This window comes from Plecotus auritus, assembly GCF_963455305.1.
Source record: "Plecotus auritus genome assembly, chromosome: 1".
Classification (NCBI taxonomy): domain Eukaryota; kingdom Metazoa; phylum Chordata; class Mammalia; order Chiroptera; family Vespertilionidae; genus Plecotus; species Plecotus auritus.
The window spans coordinates 37,362,239-37,379,614 of NC_137770.1; the positions used below are offsets into that span (position 1 = coordinate 37,362,239).

At 38.5% G+C, this 17,376-nt stretch overlaps 1 protein-coding gene across 1 annotated transcript in view; it reads right to left on the reverse strand.

Annotated features, from left to right (window-relative positions):
• The window catches only part of MNAT1 (MNAT1 component of CDK activating kinase), a 233,046-nt gene that overhangs the window by 60,489 nt on the left and 155,181 nt on the right, over positions 1-17,376 (reverse strand). Inside the window, exon 7 of the mRNA XM_080641195.1 lies at positions 15,869-15,990. Coding sequence (XP_080497321.1) covers positions 15,869-15,990 — 122 coding nt within the window. The remainder of the gene's footprint in view (positions 1-15,868; positions 15,991-17,376) is intronic.

The window sequence follows — 17,376 nt, forward strand, 5'->3', positions numbered from 1 at the left end:
AATACAAAGAAGCAAAAAACACCTAACCGGAAAAGCAAAAAGAATCCAAAAATTTGAAGATAGTGTAAGGAGCCTCTGGGACAACTTCAAGCATACCAACATCAGAATTATGGAGGTGCCAGAAGAAGAGAGAGAGCAAGATACTGAAAACCTATTTGAAGAAATAATGACAGGAAACTTCCCCCACCTGGTGAAAGAAATAGACTTACAAGTCCAGGAAGCACACAGAACCCCAAACAAAAGGAATCCAAAGAGGACCACACCAAGACACATCAAAATTAAAATGCCAAGAGCGAAAGACAAAGAGAGAATCTTAAAAGCAGCAAGAGAAAAACAGTTAGTTACCTACAAGGGAACACCCATACGACTCTCAGCTGATTTCTCAACAGAAACTATGCAGGCCAGACGGGAGTGGCAAGAAATATTCAAAGTGATGAATAGCAAGAACCTACAACCAAGATTACTCTACCCAGCAAAGCTATCATTTAGAATTGAAGGGCAGATAAAGAGCTTCACAGATTAAAAAAAAAAAAAAAGCTAAAGGAGTTCATCAACACCAAACCAGTATTATATGAAATGCTGAAAGGTATTCTTTAAGAAGAGGAAGACGAAGAAAAAGGTAAAGATAAAAATTATGAACAACAAATACATATCTATGAACAACTGAATCTAAAAATCAAGTGAATAAAAACTCTGATGAACAGAATAAACTGGTGAATATAATAGAATCAGGGGCATAGAAAGGGAGTGGACTGACAATTCTCGGGGGGGAAGGGGTGTGGGGGTTGTGGGAAGAGACTGGACATCGTACACCTATGGATGAGGACAGTGGGGGGGAGGTAAGGGCAGAGGGTGGTGTGGGAACCAGATGGAGGGGAGCTATGGGGAAAAAAGAGGAACAATTGTAATAATCTGAACAATAAAAATTTATTAAATTTTTAAAAAAAAGAGCTGAAGAAATGAAGAGGCTGTGACAAGCCTAAAGTTTATAGTATTACTAATAAGAGAGCATTTGCAGATGACATGATTATTTATATGAGTCTACAAAAGATTATTAGAACTAACAAATGAATTTTGCAAGGTTGCAGGCTATAAGATCAGTATACAAAATTTAACTATCTCCTCATTCCAGAAATAAGCAATCATAAATAAAAATATTTTAAACCATTTACAGTAACATTATATAAAATACTTAGGGATACATCTGATAAAGTATATATAAAACCTGTACACTAAAACTATACATTGCTTTAAAGAAGACCTAAATAAATGGGAAAATATACCTTGTTCAAGAATCAGAACACTCTTTTTAAAACAGAACCAATTCTCTCCAAATCGAGCTATTGATTCAATAATCCCAAAATGTTGGCAGATCTTAGGAAAGTCTGAGAAAGTGCCACAGCCAAGGAACCTAAAATTCTGAAAAATGGACACTAATCTAGTTATAGAAAGCATATGAGTAGTTTGTCCGTGGAGGTCTGAGAGGTGTGAAGGAGAAATTAACAAGTGACACTAGCAAACTTTTAGAACTGATGATATGTTCATTACCTTGATTGTGAAGATGTCATAATTGTATGTACACATACATCAAAGCTCGTCAAACCATGCATTTTAAATATGTGCCATTTATTGTAAAACCGTTTAAAAATAGAACAAAATTATTCTAAATTGCCATAATTAAATTACCATGTAGGTAATTTAGATTATGAGATCTTAGTGACTTTATTTTTACTATAGCTTGAAACATTATTGTTTTATCATCCTACTATTTCAATTATTCTCTACAATGCTTTAAAAAAACCACTAAGAATAATAAGCAAAAGAATGATTAAGTCACGTGAAGAATGATGTAATAGTTAAATAAATCAAAACTATATCAATTCTGTTTTTTTTACTGCACTGCTCAAAATTATTGCTTTTTTTTTTTTTGCATCATCTCTTAAGAGGCTATGACAATATCTTGGGTGAATTTTCTCAAAAATCAGTGAGTTACCAATATATTCTATATATTAAGTGTACAATGCAATGATTTTTATTAAATTTATGGAGTTGTGCAACCAATTTTATAACGTTTTCATCATCCTAAAACAGATCCCTGATGCCCATTGGCAGTCACTCATGTGAATTTTTAAGGGCAGAAAGGAAATACTATATTCTCATCCAGTCTGACATTAAACAGGATGGATTTCACTCCACAAAAAATGAGACAAGAACTTGGACTAATTTTGCTAAAAGAACACATCAACATTTTTTTATGATGTTTTTGTACCATAATTTACTTGCTACAGTTTTTAAGTGTATAAGGCAGGTACTATAGGCAGGTAGGTGGGCTGCTAGAGGGGTAAATGAGTGGGAATCCTCCACTGTTTTAGAGGTTTTTGGAGCGGGGCTGAAATAATTTTCAGAAGCCCTTAAGGGATTATGAGAGGTGACAGAAGATTTTATTGGCGTAGAGTTACATCCCTTGGGTTGCAATATCCCATTTCCCCCAAGCCAGTCCTGAAAAAGGGGCAGCTAGGAGTTTGGCAGAACCAGAAAGAGAGCCAGTGTCCAGAGTTTCTGTTGATGTTACAACCGTTGTGGTTCAAATTAGGCCAGATTAAAGTCTATCAGTCCATGTGTGGAGCCCAACATGGTCATGCAGCATGTGTGCACAGGGGAGCATTGGAGCACATGCATGCGTGCGTGCGCGCGCGTGTGTGTGTGTGTGTGTGTGTGTGTGTGTGTGAGAGAGAGAGAGAGAGAGAGAGAGAGAGAGAGAGACAGAGAGAGAGAGACAGAGAGAGAGAGAGAGAAGGGGGGGGCTCAATTCATTGTCAAGAAATTTAAATATTTATGTTTCAAGGTTGCAATGGTCATGCCCATCCTGGTCAATTACTTGTTTCCAGGTGTGACCAGTGGGCAATCAGTCTCCCAAGTCACTTAGACCTTACTTGGCATGTGTCTAAATTGCCTTTGTCTAGTACCTTCCCCCATAAATCAGTGGGGGACAAACTTGGAGTATTACATGTAGTTTTTTTGGCAAAGCTAAATAAATGGCATGCCTATGCTATTTGGTCTCCCCTTTCACTCCTTTCCTGTTAAATAATAACCAGGTTACTGCAACAGTATGAGGTGCATATACATTGATGTGAGAGAGAAACATTGATCGGTTGCCTTCCAGAGGTGCCGTGACGGGGGACTGAACCCACAACCTAGAAATGTGCCCTCACTGGGAATGGAATCAGCAACCTTTTGGTGTACCAGACAACACTCCAACCAACTGAGTCTCCCAGCCAGGGCAACTAGGAAATCCTATATAATCTATAATAATAAAAGTATAATATGCTAATTGGACCAGACGAAGCCAGGGCTGCAAGGGAAGCCCGGGTACCAGGTGCCTGCTGGTGGCCGGGGGAAGGAAGGCCTCTTCTGGCACACATTTTGTGCATCAGGCCTCTAGTAAAGAATAAAAGGCTAATATGCAAATTAACCAAATGGCAGAACGACCGGTCACTATGACACGCACTGACCACCAGGGGGCAGATGCTCAATGCAGGAGCTGCCCCCTGGTGGTCAGTGCACTCCCAAAGGGGGAGCACTGCTCAGCCAGAAGCTGAGGTCACAGCTGGTGAGCACAGCGGTGGTGGCGGGAGCCTCCCCCACCTCTGTGGCAGTGCTAAGAGTGTCTGACTGACAGCTTAAGCGGTCAGTCAGACATCCCCCGAAGACTCCCAGACTGTGAGAGGACACAGGCCAGGCTGAGGGACCTCCCCCCCTCCACGAGTGCACAAATTTCATGCACTGGGCCTTTAGTATCTTAATAATAAGGATGAGTTTGACAGTTTAATAAACATCTATTCACAATAAATTCCAGAAATTTTAATACTGTTCATACCTTTGTTTCTTTAGGATTAATTTTAGCAGTTTTCAGATGTCCTCCAGTTGAAAGCTTTAAACACAAGCTTTCAAGAACTTAAATGCTCCAAGAATTTAAGTTCTATTTCTTCACCTTTACAATCACTGGGCTATCACTGTTTACTTCAAATCTACTGCTTAGCCCTGGCTAAGTATTAAAAGTCACTACCATCTTAACCAGGATTGCTGCAACTTTTCTTGCTTTCATCCTGCCATCAATTCTCATATAACAGATATTTCTAAGTTAAATAATACACCCAAGTCCAAAATTCTCCTATGACTTCCCATCAAAGTAAAAGCCCAAGTCTTGACCATTATCTAAAAAAATGGACATGATTTAAATGGGCTCAGCCTGCCTCCTACATAAAAACCTGCTACCCCTCTGACCTCCTTTCCTACCATTTCCCAATTCACTCTGCTTCTAAAATTGGTCTGCTTTCTCTTCCTCACACACTCCCACCTCAGGGCCTTTGCACTTAACAGTTCCTTCTGACTGCCTCTGTGATATCACATGATTAGCTTCTTTGCTTAATTAATTTCGGTTCAAATATCATCCTACAAAAGATTCCACCACTACCTTTACAAAAATAGCACTCTACTGCAATCACTATATTTCCCTTTATACTTCTGTATTTGTCTTCAAAGTACTAATTACTATCTAACAGATTCATTCATGTATTTTTATTGTTGGTTTCACCCAAGTAGAATGTAAACTTAATGAAAGCAGTTGTTTATTTTCTCAGCAGCTAGAAGAAAAGAAACTGGCACAGGAAGTGCCTGATAATCATATGAATAACGAAAGTAAAGGAAGTGCTAAATACCAATTGTTTTCTCAATTAACATGAGGTACATACTATGAGATTTCATTTCCCAATATATACTGACATACAGGGGCTATTGAATTTTATAGTGATTTGGAAAGAATTGACCAAATTCCAATAACAAACTGAACTTGCTTTTTTAGGGTCCTAAAAAATCTGAATTAAAACTATATTTCATGATAATAATTTGGTTTATTTGGTGCTGCTTTTCTTTCTGAGCTTAATTTTGGAAAATATATTTTTTAAATTAATATTGTGATTTAATACTCTTAAAGTCCTTACTATGAAAGACTATTCTGGAATCAGCTGCATAATTACATTTCCTTAGTGACCTTGTAATCTCGTGAGCATTTACTCTAGACTAAACAGCCTCATTCAGCTGCCCTGTGTCTGACTGTCGATGAAAGAAGCTTGTTTGACAACTGCTTCAAGCAGAAACATAATTTTTTCCATGATTGCATAAAAAAGATGTAAAACTTACCAGACTAGAGCCAAACTGAAACTTTAAGCAAGAAGTTCATGTTAGATGTGTGAGTTGATTTCTAATTCAAATGCCAAAAAAAAAAAAAAAAAGATACTAAAGACATTCTGCTGTCATGGCCAGTAAAAAAGAGTTAATTTAGTAATACCCTCATAATTAAAACCAAGTATAATATATGTCATATATTATAAACACCCAAAAACTGCAATCATTTTTGTATTTTTCCATGTTCTTTGATTTTTCTAAAACTAAGATCTAAACTTAATTGGACAGCATCAAAACAAAACAAGCATAAAACAAAGCAAACACCTTTTCTTCATTCTTAGGCAATCCATTATAATTAGCCAACAGGTAAAGACCTTGACCAAAAAAACAGAAATGTCTTTAATATGAGTAAACAAACAAACAAAAAACATCACTTAACAGTCAACATGATACTTAATGATGAAACACTCAAAGCATTCACACACACTCAAAATCAGAAACAAAAAAACGGCAATTATCAGAATTATGTAACACCAGATCAAAAAGCTCTAGCCAAATGTAATAAAAATATAAAACTGAACTTAAGAGATAAAGCATTTAAAAGAAAAAAAAAATTTTCAGATGACTGACTTTCAAATAAAACTCCAGATATTCACCTAATAGAACAATTAAAATTATTAGAGTTCAGTAAAGCAGCTGACACAAAATAAAAGTATGTTTAAGCAAGAACCAATTAGAAAACATAATGAAAATTTTGTAACAACATCACAAGCAGCAGCTGGCGTCAGTGTGTCCCAAACCTATCCCAAGACCTGGCACTAGAACCATCCTGCCTTGCCTTACACCTGGGCTTCACCTGGGCACTTCCTAGCCCAATACAAATAGCAGCCATCTACTGATCGCTCTCTGTAGCTCCTTTCGGGTGGCCCCAGGCAATGGCTGACTGCACTTCTGGGGAGACTCCAGAGCCAGTGCACCCAATGGACAGCTTCAGACCATGCCAGATTAGAACTCCACACATCCACAAATGACACACTCAAGGGGCAGACTCAGTGAGCACCAAAGCCCCACTAAAGCAAGTCCTGCTTCATAGGGGTGTTTCCTACACAGCAGCGCTTCCACTGTAGTCACAGCTGGTCTTCACAGCCAATTGGCCTGGAGGTCAATTCCTCCCAGTGACACTAACAGTAATCAAGGCTCAACTACAACAAGACTGCACACAGCCCACACAGGGGCGCACCTAGTGTGCCTAACTTAGGTGACTGGGGAGGCTGAGCCACTGGGCCTTACAGGATACCCACTACACAAGGCCACTCTACCAATTTTAGGAGACATAGCAGCGCTACTTAATACATAGAAACAAATACAGGGAAGCAGCCAAAATGAGGAGACAAAGAAAATGTCACAAATGAAAGAAATGGAAGCAAGCAAACTACTAGATACAGAGCTCAAAACAATAATTATTAGGTTGTTCAAGGATCTTAATGAGAGCCTCAGGGACTTAGACTTTCAAGGATCTTAGTGAGAATTTCAAAGATATGAAAAAGAACCAGCCAGAAATGAAGGATACACTAACTGAAATGAAGAATAATTTACAGGTAATCAACAGTAGAGGATGCTGAGAATCAAATCAGCAATTTGGAATATGAGGAAGCAAAAATATACCCAATCAGAAGAGCAAAAAAAAAAAGAATCCAAAAATATGAAGATAGTATAAGGAGGCCCTGGAACAACTTCAAGTGTACCAACATTTGCATCATGGGGGTGCCCAGAAGGAGAAGAGAGACAGCAAGAAATTGAAAACCTATTTGAAGAAATAATGACAGAAAAATTCCCCTACCTGGTGAAAGAAATAGACTTACAAGCCCAGGAAACGCAGAGAGTCCCAAACAAGAGGAACCCAAAGAAGCCCACACCAAGTCACATCATAATCAAAATGCAAGGGTTAAAGACAGAGAATCTTAAAAGCAGCAAAGAAAAGCAGAGGGGGAGGAGGAGGAGGAGAAGGAAGAGGAGGAGGAGGAGGAGGAGGAGGAGGAGGAGGAGGAGGAGGAGGAGGGGGAGGAGGAGGAGGAGGAGGGAGAGGAGGAGGAGGAGGAGGGAGAGGAGGAGGAGGAGGAGGAGGAGGAGGAGGAGGAGGAGGAGGAGGAGAGAAAAAAAGATAAAAAAATATGAACAATAAAATGGCAATAAATACATATCTATCAACAATTAAATCTAAATCAAAATACATGAACAGGGAATTTAGTGAACAAATAAACTGATGAATAAAATAGAATCAGAGACATAGAAACATGGAACAGACCGAGGAATCTGAGAGGGAAGGGGGTGGGGGTGGGAAGAGATTAACCAAAGATTTTATATGCATATATGCCTTACCCATAGACACAGATAATAGGGTGGTGAAGGCCTGGGGCAGGGTGAGAACCAGGTGGAGGGGAGCAATAGGGGAAGAATAGGGGACATCTGTAATACTTTCAACAATAAAGATTTTTTTTAAAAGGTAACTGAAAAATATACAACCTGCTTAAAGACCATATTTTATCTTATAAAACAAGTTTTCCTTCTATAATATGCTCACAAATGAACAGCTCATGTTAAATAAAGCACATATTTATTTAAAACAGTAGTGACAGCTGATTAAATAATTTTGAAACTGATGAATGAAGTTGATAAATGCTTATAACTTACTAGAGGCCCAGTGCACGAAATTCGTGCACGGGGGGGAGGGTTTCCCTCAGCTTAGCCTGCTCCCTCTCTAATCCGGGACCCCTCGGGGGATGTCCAACTGCCGTTTTAGGCCCAATCCGGGATTGAGCCTAAACTGGCAGTCGGATATCCCTCTCACAATCTTGGACCGCTGTCTCCTAACCATTCACCTGCCTCCCTGCCTGACTGCCCCTAACCACTCTGCCTGCCTGCTAATCACTCCTAACTGCTCCCCTGCTGGCCTGCTTGCCCCTAACTGCCTCTGCCTTGGCCCCCGCCACTGTGGCTTTGTCTGGAAGGACGACCAAAAGATGTCCAGTCAACCTGGTCTAATTAGCATTTTACCCTTTTATTAGTATAGATGGGCGATTCCCTTGTAGGTAACTTTCTACCTCTCTTTGCAGCCCTTCATATTCTTTCTTTGTCATTAACGTTTGACATTGTAATTACAATGTGTCTTGGTGTGGGTCTTTTTGGGTTCATCTTGTTTGTGTGCTTGTGTGATTTTTTTCTTTCCCAAATATTGGAAGTTTTCTTTCATTATTTCCTCAGATAGTTTTTCTATTCCTTTCTCCTCTTCTTGACTTTCTGGCACTCCTATTATATGGATATTACTTCATTTCATTTTGTTCCAAAAGCCCCTTAAACTCTTCTCCTGCTTTTAAATTGTTTTTCTCCAATTGCTGTTCAGATTGGGTGTGTTTTCTATCTCACTGATTCATTCCTTCACTTCTTCTAGTATACTGTTTAAACCTTCCATTGTGGTTTTTTTGCTGCTATACCATTCTTCATTCTCTTTGATTCTTACATATGTTGTTGATTTTCTCATCCTGCCAGTTTAAGAACTTTATAACCCTTACTCTGAATTCTTTCTCTGACATATTGCTTACCTCCACTTCATTTAATTTCTAATAATTCCTCCTTTTCTTTCCTTGGGGGGTTATTTCTTTGTCCCCTCTTTTTGCCATCTCTTTCTGGCCCTGGGCACCATGCTTGGGGTTTGAGAAGTTGAAGGCAAATGGTCCAGAAATCATTAGACCAGAGGTTAGGTCTACCTTGAATCTCATGCCTTTATTGACTGTTCTCTGAGTTGTATTCCCTCTTCCCATGGATCTAGTCCCTCAGTTGTCTGCTTCAGATGCTCGAGGTTGTGGGTGCATGTGCAAAGTGTCTCTGGTGTGTGACTTCCTATGGGGACCCAGAGCCGTCTTTCTTGCCATTTGCTGTATGGTCTCAGCACCCATGGCAGGGTGGCATCCTAGGTCCCTCTGGCAGCATACTTGCAGCGCAATCCTTTGGCCTCTGGCTGAGCACACCAGATTGCTCCTGGACACCCTGGCAATGCTCTCTTGTGGCCCAGAATGGGGTGCGCACTGGGTTTCTGTGGATAAACCCAGCCAAACTGTCCCAGGGACCAAGGTGGAGTGGGTGTGGGCTGCTCATGGTCACATAGTCCTTGTTTTTCTGTGGCCCAAAGTGGGGTGCACACTGGGTTGCTCCAGGTTGCCCCAGCAGCAGGTCCCAGGGCTCGGGGTGGAGCAGGTGCTGAGTGGCTCTGGGTCAAACTGGCAGCATGGTTCTAGTGCTTGGGGGGCCCCATGCTTGCACTCACTGTGGGACTCTGGAGCCAGATCCTGGGATGCTGGGTCCCGACGGACTGGTTAGGAGTCCTGGTACAAAAGGTCATTCTGGCAAATGCTCACTGCAGATATCTTTTCTAATTTGGATGCCTTTTATCAGTTCTTGTCTGATTTCTGTGGCTAGGACTTCAAGTAATATGTTGAGTAAGAGTGGTTGAAGTGGACATCCTTGTCTTGTTGCTGTTCTTAAGGGAAACACTTTTGAGATTTTCCCAATGAGTATGATGTTGGCTGTAGGTGTGTCATTTATGATCTTTATTACATTGAGGTATGATTGCTCTATACCCACTTTGCTTAGAGTTTTCATCAAAATGGGTGCTGAATTTTGTCAAAAGCTTTTTCTGCATTAATATGATTATGTGATTTTTATCTTTCAATTTGCTTATGTGCTGTATCACATTTATTGATTTTAAAATATTGAACCAGCCTTTGATTCCTGGAATAAATCCCAATTGATCCTGGTGTATAGTCTCTTTAATGTATTGCTTGATCTGATTTAATATTTTAGCATCTGTGTTCACAGGTATATTGGCCAGTAATTTTCTTTTGTTGTAGTATCTTTATCTGGTTTTGGAATTAGGATAATACTGACCTCATAAAAAGAGCTTGAAAGTCTTTTTTCCTCTTGAATATTTTGGAATAGTTTGAGGAGGACTGGTGTTAATTCTTCTTTGAATGTTTGATAAAATTCTCTTGTAAATTCACCAGGTCCAGAACTTTTGCTGGCTAGGAGGGAGTTTTTTAATTATGGTTTCAATTTCATCTGTTGTTTTTAGCCTATTCAGATTTTCCGATTCTTCCTTATTGAGTTTTGGAAGATTGTATGTTTCTAGGAATTTGTCCATTTTGCCTACTTTGTTCAATTTGTTGGCATCTAGCTGTTCATAGTAATTGCTTACAATCCCTTATATTTCTGTGGTGTCCTTTATTATGTCACTTTTTTTTTCATTTCTGATTTTATTTATTTGGGTCCTCTCTTTTTATTTCCCTTTTTAAAAATATGTTTTTATTGCATTTTAGAGAGAGAAAGGGAGAGGGATAGAGAAATACAAACATCAGTGAGAGAGAAACATGGATCTGCTGCCTTCTACACACCTCCTATGAGGAATCAAGCCCACAACACAGGCATGTGCCCCAACCAGGAATCAAACTGGTGACCTCTTGGTTAATGGGCTGATACTCAACCACTGAGCCACACCAGCAGGGCTCTTTGTTTCTTGATTAGTCTGGCTAAATGTTCATAAATTGTGTTTATCTTTTCAAAAACCAGCTCTTGAATTCATTGATTTTTTTTGTACTGTTTTCTTTGTATGTCATTTATTTCTGCTCAGATATTTATTATTTCTTTCCTATTACTTCCTCTGGGGTTTTATTGCTGTTCTCTTTTCAACTATTTAAGTTGCAGGGTTAGATAGTTTATTACTGCTTTTTTTTCTTGTTTCTTGAGATAGGCCTATAATGCTATGGCCTTTACTCTCAGGAATGCTTTGGCTGTATCCCATAGATTTGGGGTGGTTGTGTGTTCATTTTCATTTGTTTCCAGGAAGTTTTTAATTTATTGCTTGATCTCATTGGTAATCCATTCACTGTTTAACAACCTGCTATTTAGTCTTCATGTATTTGAGCATTTTAGAGATTTTTTAATTTAGTTGATTACTAACTCCATGCCATTTTGTTCTGAGAAGATGCTTAGTATGATATCAATCTTCTTGAATTTGTATCAACTTGTTTGTGTCCTAACACATTGTCAATCTTTGAGAATGTTCCATGTGCACTTGAGAAGAATGTACATTCTGTTGCTTTGGGGTGAAATGTGTTGTAAATATCAGTTAGTACCATCTGATCTTGTGTGTCATTTAAAGCATCTGTTTTCTTGTTGATTTTTTGTCTGGAATACCTATACAGTGATGTCAATGGGGTGTTAAAATCCCCATATGATGACTGTATTGCTATCAATCTCTCCCTTAAAGTCCATCAAGAGGTGTTTATATATACAAATATGTGTGTGTGTGTGTGTGTGTGTGTGTATGTGTGTGTGTACATATATATATATAATTAGAAGCCAAATGCACAAAATTCGTGCAAGAGTAGAGTAGGCCTTCCTTCCCCCAGCTGCCAGCACCAGCTTCCCACTGGTATCCAGGACCTGGACTTCCCTACGGCCGCCGGCAGGCACACAGGACCTGGGCTTCCCTCGGGCCACTGGCAGGCACCTGGGACCCAGGCTTCTCTCACAGCCCCAGCTTCATCTGGAAGAACGTCAGTCTAATTAGCATAATATGCTTTTATTATTCTAGATTAGAGGCCCAGTGCATAAAATTCATGCATGGGGGGGGGGTCCCTTAGCCCAGCCTGCCCCCTCTCGCAATCTGGGCTCCTAACTGCTCACCTTCCTGCCTGCCTGCCTGATCGCCCCTGATCAGTCTGCATGCCTGCCTGATAACCCCTAACCCAGGGGTGGGCAAACTTTTTGACTCGAGGGCCACAATGGGTTCTTAAACTGGACCGGAGGGCCGGAACAAAAGCTTGGATGGAGTGTTTGTGTGAACTAATATAAATTCAAAGTAAAGGAGCGGAGGGGAGAGCAAGAGAACCAGATAGAACAGCCGGATCCGGCCCACGGGCCGTAGTTTGCCCAAGGCTGCCCTAACCCCTCTGCCTCCCTGCCTAATTGCCCCTAACCACTCATCTGCCTGCCTGATTGACCAGGTCTTTGGTCGTTCTGGTTGTTCCACCATTTTGGTCGCTGGGCTTTTATTATATAGGATATCAGTTAAGGGAATTATTCTTCTTTGGGTGGAAGGTAGTAAAATATTCACTAGAAAGCCAGTTGATGATTACAAAGACAGTCTCACAGTGCCAATCAATGAGACTTTACTAACCACTAAAGTCATAGTCTGGGGAATTTCAATTAGCAGTTAAGTTTTCCCAATGCTTGCTCCCAGTGGCACAGAATTAATAAAACATGTTTATATATTGCCTTCAGCAAATCCGAAAAGTACTGCCAGTGCAATCTTAACTATAACTATATATTCATAATACCCTACTGAATGAGAGATTCTCATTTAGTCTTCATCTACTGCTCAAGTTTAACTAACTTTAGGAAAGATCTCAGTAAAAACCACCTAAAACCTCATAGCAATATACTTTTTATTTCATCCTTTATCAAAGTTATACATGAGGACAAAAACATAGTTTTCAGGAGGCATTCTCCCAAGACCTTATGTCACCCACTCCCAAAATTATATAATTAAAATTATTTTGAAAGTGCTTGCATCCACGGTTTTGCACCAACTAAAGTGAAAGTACAAGTGTACTATTCTTAACTTCATGCCATAAAGATTTCAGAGCAGATATAAGAAAATGGAAATGAGGTAGTTAATTTATTTTCTATTTGCCTCTAAAGAAATTAAACTTTTACCCTCTGTAGAATAACATAATATAAAATGGAATAGAAAAAGAAAGAGGATAGAAGCTAGACGGGGAGAACCTGCTGTAAAGGGATAACTGGGGCTTATTAGATACAATCTTCTAGCAAAGATGTGGACCAACTCTTGGGACAGGTATGTAACAATTACACCTTTAGTCAACTGAAGTTAATATTCCTTGTACCTTAAGAGCAGCACCTTTGAGGATACCAAATCATTCTCTGAAAAGTCATTTCATAGGGCAACTTCTCCAGTCTCTCTATAAATATTTCTGAAAATTATAATAGGTAAATTATAGTATGTATTCTTACATCTAGAATAATAAGAAAAAAAGTAAGAAAGCCTATGGTTTCAAATAATATTGCTTTATAAAATCTAATCTAGCAAACTCAGCTTATTATTTGGAGTATTTAGATCCCGTGATATCCAATATGTGATTATTTAAATCATACTGAATTCTGAACTACATCCAGCATGGCCAGGGGTGAACCTGAAGAGGGGCAGTGAAGGATTAAAACAGACAAGAGAATACAGTTGGGACCAGGTGGATCACTGTGCCTAGATGAGGAAACAGTGACACAGCCTGTAAGCCGAAGCTTTATTTCATAGTCAGATCACACAAAGTAAAACAAGGGCAAGATGTTTACAATGTTCTTGCAAATTTCAAATCTGCTTCTTTCCTGTTGTTGCTATCTCTGAACTCTATCAAGCCTTGTTTTGGCAGCACTTGCTGCACCCCTCACAGCTCACATCTCTCAGCTAAATAGGACTGCAGGGTCGGACTACTAGCATAAAGTCAAGCTTACATACATCCATAGCCGCTGGCTATAACCATGCTGGTAGGTCTTTGCCCTCCAAGCTGGGACTTGTATGTGGCTTTGCCACAAGTCAGTCCCAGGCTTGATCCTGTCTGAATGCTGTAGCTGCTCTCCATAGAATTCAACTTAACACTCAATTCTTCTGTTGCACTAGACACATTCAAGTGCTCCGTAGAAACATTTTACCGGTGGCTACTATCTTCAATAGCACTGACAGAATATTTCCATCACTTCAGAAAGTTTTATTGGATGGTGTTTGTTCAGAACATTTACATTTAATGTAATTACTGATATAATTAATATTAAATCTACCACCATATTATTTGTTTCCTAATTGTCCCATTTATTTCCCCTCCCCCTTTCCTGCCCTCCATTTCATTAATGGAGTATTTCTATGATCTTATTATTTTCTCTGATACTGAATTATTGACTATCCCACTTTGTTTTACATTTTTAGTAGTTGTTCTAGGGTTTATATTAAACATCTTTAACTTATTATAGTCTATCTCCAGATACTATTATACCACTCCACACATAGTATAAGAACATTTCAACAGCAGAGTTTTACCCCTTTGTATTAATTGTTGTCATACATTTTACCTGAGCATTGTTATTATGCAAGGCAATTTCTATGATCTTTCAAATGTAATTTTGATAACAAAATTATTGGAAAATCAGCCTGTAACAGAGGAGTACTATTTTAAATACTTATTTTCACATACATAAAAGTAAAGATTTTAAGAGATAAGATGTCAATGTCTATTTCACTTATAACTTTTTACATCATACAACCTTATATTGTCTGTCTCCTCAAGCTACAGTTTTAGTATTTAGGCCAATTTTTTGATGAATTTGTTATCTCAAACTCAAATGGCATTTTAGATTTTATTTCACATTCCCTTGGCTTCATGCTTGGAGACCGTAGGGCATTAAGAGCACTCAGAACTAAAGAAAATCATAAGATCTACCAAATCGCAAATAAGTAAATTATCTATCATTTTAATAGTAATTTGACCTTGGAGCCTCCGTGTTCATATGCAAAATACCATGTATCATCTTCAAGACTTTGATTTTGATTTTGAAGACTCATATTGATTTTATCTATTTTTTCATCTATCTTGTTTTTGCTGTTATGATCTTTTTTTAATTACTTGGTTTCATAGTACCAATTATTTTCTATTCACATTATAACTTTACATTTTATTTTGTTAGAAAACAACCAATACTGGATCATCTTTTCATTCAATAATCTATGTTGAAACACCACAACAAAATAGATTTCCATCCAACAAAGTCTGTGCTTGTATACAAACACCTACCAGTACCCCTAAGAAAGACTGTGATCATCTCTAAACCTCGCAAAAGACACAATCCCACATTCATTTTCAAAATGGATGCATATAACTTTTGAGCCATTGGCCAGCTCTACAATATATCTTTTCACAAAATATATTTTGTGGCTCATTTCTCATAATACTGTTTCATTACTCACAACAGACAGTGAGTAAATCTCCTCTTTTTCATGGTAAGGAGCTCAACTCTCATATTTTTACTGGCTTACTATAGACTAAATTAAACCCCTCTTTCTAAAAAATACGCAGTGAGTTGAAAATGAACAGCTACTTCAATAAGGCTGCCAAGGAAAGCCTTAAAAATGAACTAATACAATCCAATTTCAATCTCAAAAAAATACTAACAAAATCGTTTAAAAAAAAAGTATTAACTTAGTATTAAGCACCATTCCTTTTTTTTTAATAGATTTCAGAGAGGAAGGGAGAGGGAGAGAGAGATAGAAACATCAATGATGAGAGAGAGTCATTGATCTGCTGCCTCCTGCATGCCCCACACTGGGGATTGAGCCCACAACCTGGAAATGTGCCCTCACCGGGAATCAAACTGTGACCTCCTGGTTCATAGGTAGATGCTCAAAAATTAAGCCACACCAGCTGGGCAAAGCACCATTCTTTTTTATAAAAGAGTATAAAATTCTGTAAACTCAAATTTAATAACATTAAGGTGTCAGCTCAAAATGGTAAAAACAAAGCACTAAACATCAGCTATTCAATGAGAAGTTCTTTTGGGCACTTACCCAAGTCTTCCTAGCATCTCAAACTCAGGAACTTGTGGTCCACATGTCTCTACTTGCAATGGTTGGTATTCATATAGAGCTTCTTCAAGCTTTTGAATAGGTGCTAATGAAATATGCTGACTCTGTTAGAAAAACGAAGGAAAGCAATACCTCTTAATATTACTTTCATATTAATACTTAATTGAATCATTTTAAAAAATGGACTAACCTATGGAACTCCCATTTGACCCAGTGATCCCACTTCTAGGAATATATCCCAAGAAACTAGAAACACAAATCAGAAAGAATATATGCACCCCTATGTTCATAGCAGCACAATTCACCATAGCTAAGATTTGGAAACTGCCTAAGCGCCCATCAGAAGATGAGTGGATTAAAAAAACTATGGTACATCTACACAATGGAATACTACGCTGCGGTAAAAAAGAAGGAATTCTTACCATTTGCAGCAGCATGGATGGAACTAGAGAGCAATATGCTAAGCGAAATACGCCAGTCAGAGAAAGACAAATATCACATGATCTCACCCATTTATGGAAAATAATGAACAACATAAACTGTTGAACAAAAACAGATCCAGAGACAGAGAAGCATCCTTCAGACCATCAAACCTCAAAGGGAAGGTAAGGGAGGGTGGGGGTAAGGGGGAGAGATCAACCAAAGGACTTGTATGCATGCATATGAGCCTAACCAATGGACACAGAGAAACAGGGGTGAGGGCATGAGTGGGGGAGGGGGGTTGGGGGACAATGGGGAGATAAGGACACATATGTAATACCTTAATCAATAAAAAAAAGTTAATTAAAAAAAAGGACTAACTTCCTTACATTAAAAATAGTAGCCATTATGTCTGCTATTCCATGGGTACAATTCATTATGTTACTGAAATCCATATCACATAATTAACACATAGTCATTGAAATGTGATTTACATGAGCCAACAATTCTATTTCTACAAAAGTAATGAAAGTAGGAACTCAAACAGATATTTGTACACTCATGTTCATAGCAGCATTATTCACAATAGCCAAAAGATAGACGCTACCCATGGAAGAGCAGACTTAATGGATACTATTGATAGATGAATTAATAAACAAAATGTGGTATATATACATAATGGAATATTACTCAGCCTTAAAAATTTTTTTGAAGCATGCTAGAACATGAATGAAGCTTGAAGACATGAGGCTAAGTAAAATAAGCCAGTGACAAAAGGATAAATATTGTATAATTCCGATTCTGTGGTGTTTCTAACGTAGTAAAATTCATCGAGCCAGAAAGTAGAATGATGGTTGCCAGAGGCTAGGGGGAGCCAAGATGGGGTGTTAGTATTTGATGGGTGCAGAGTTTTAGTTGGAAAAGATAAAAAACTCTGGAGATGAATAATGGTGATGAATGCACAACAATGTGAATGCTTGTAATGCTAAGAACTATATACTTAGAAATTAAAATTGTAAACTTTTTATTATATACACTTTACCACAATTTATAAAGATGAGTTTTGAATG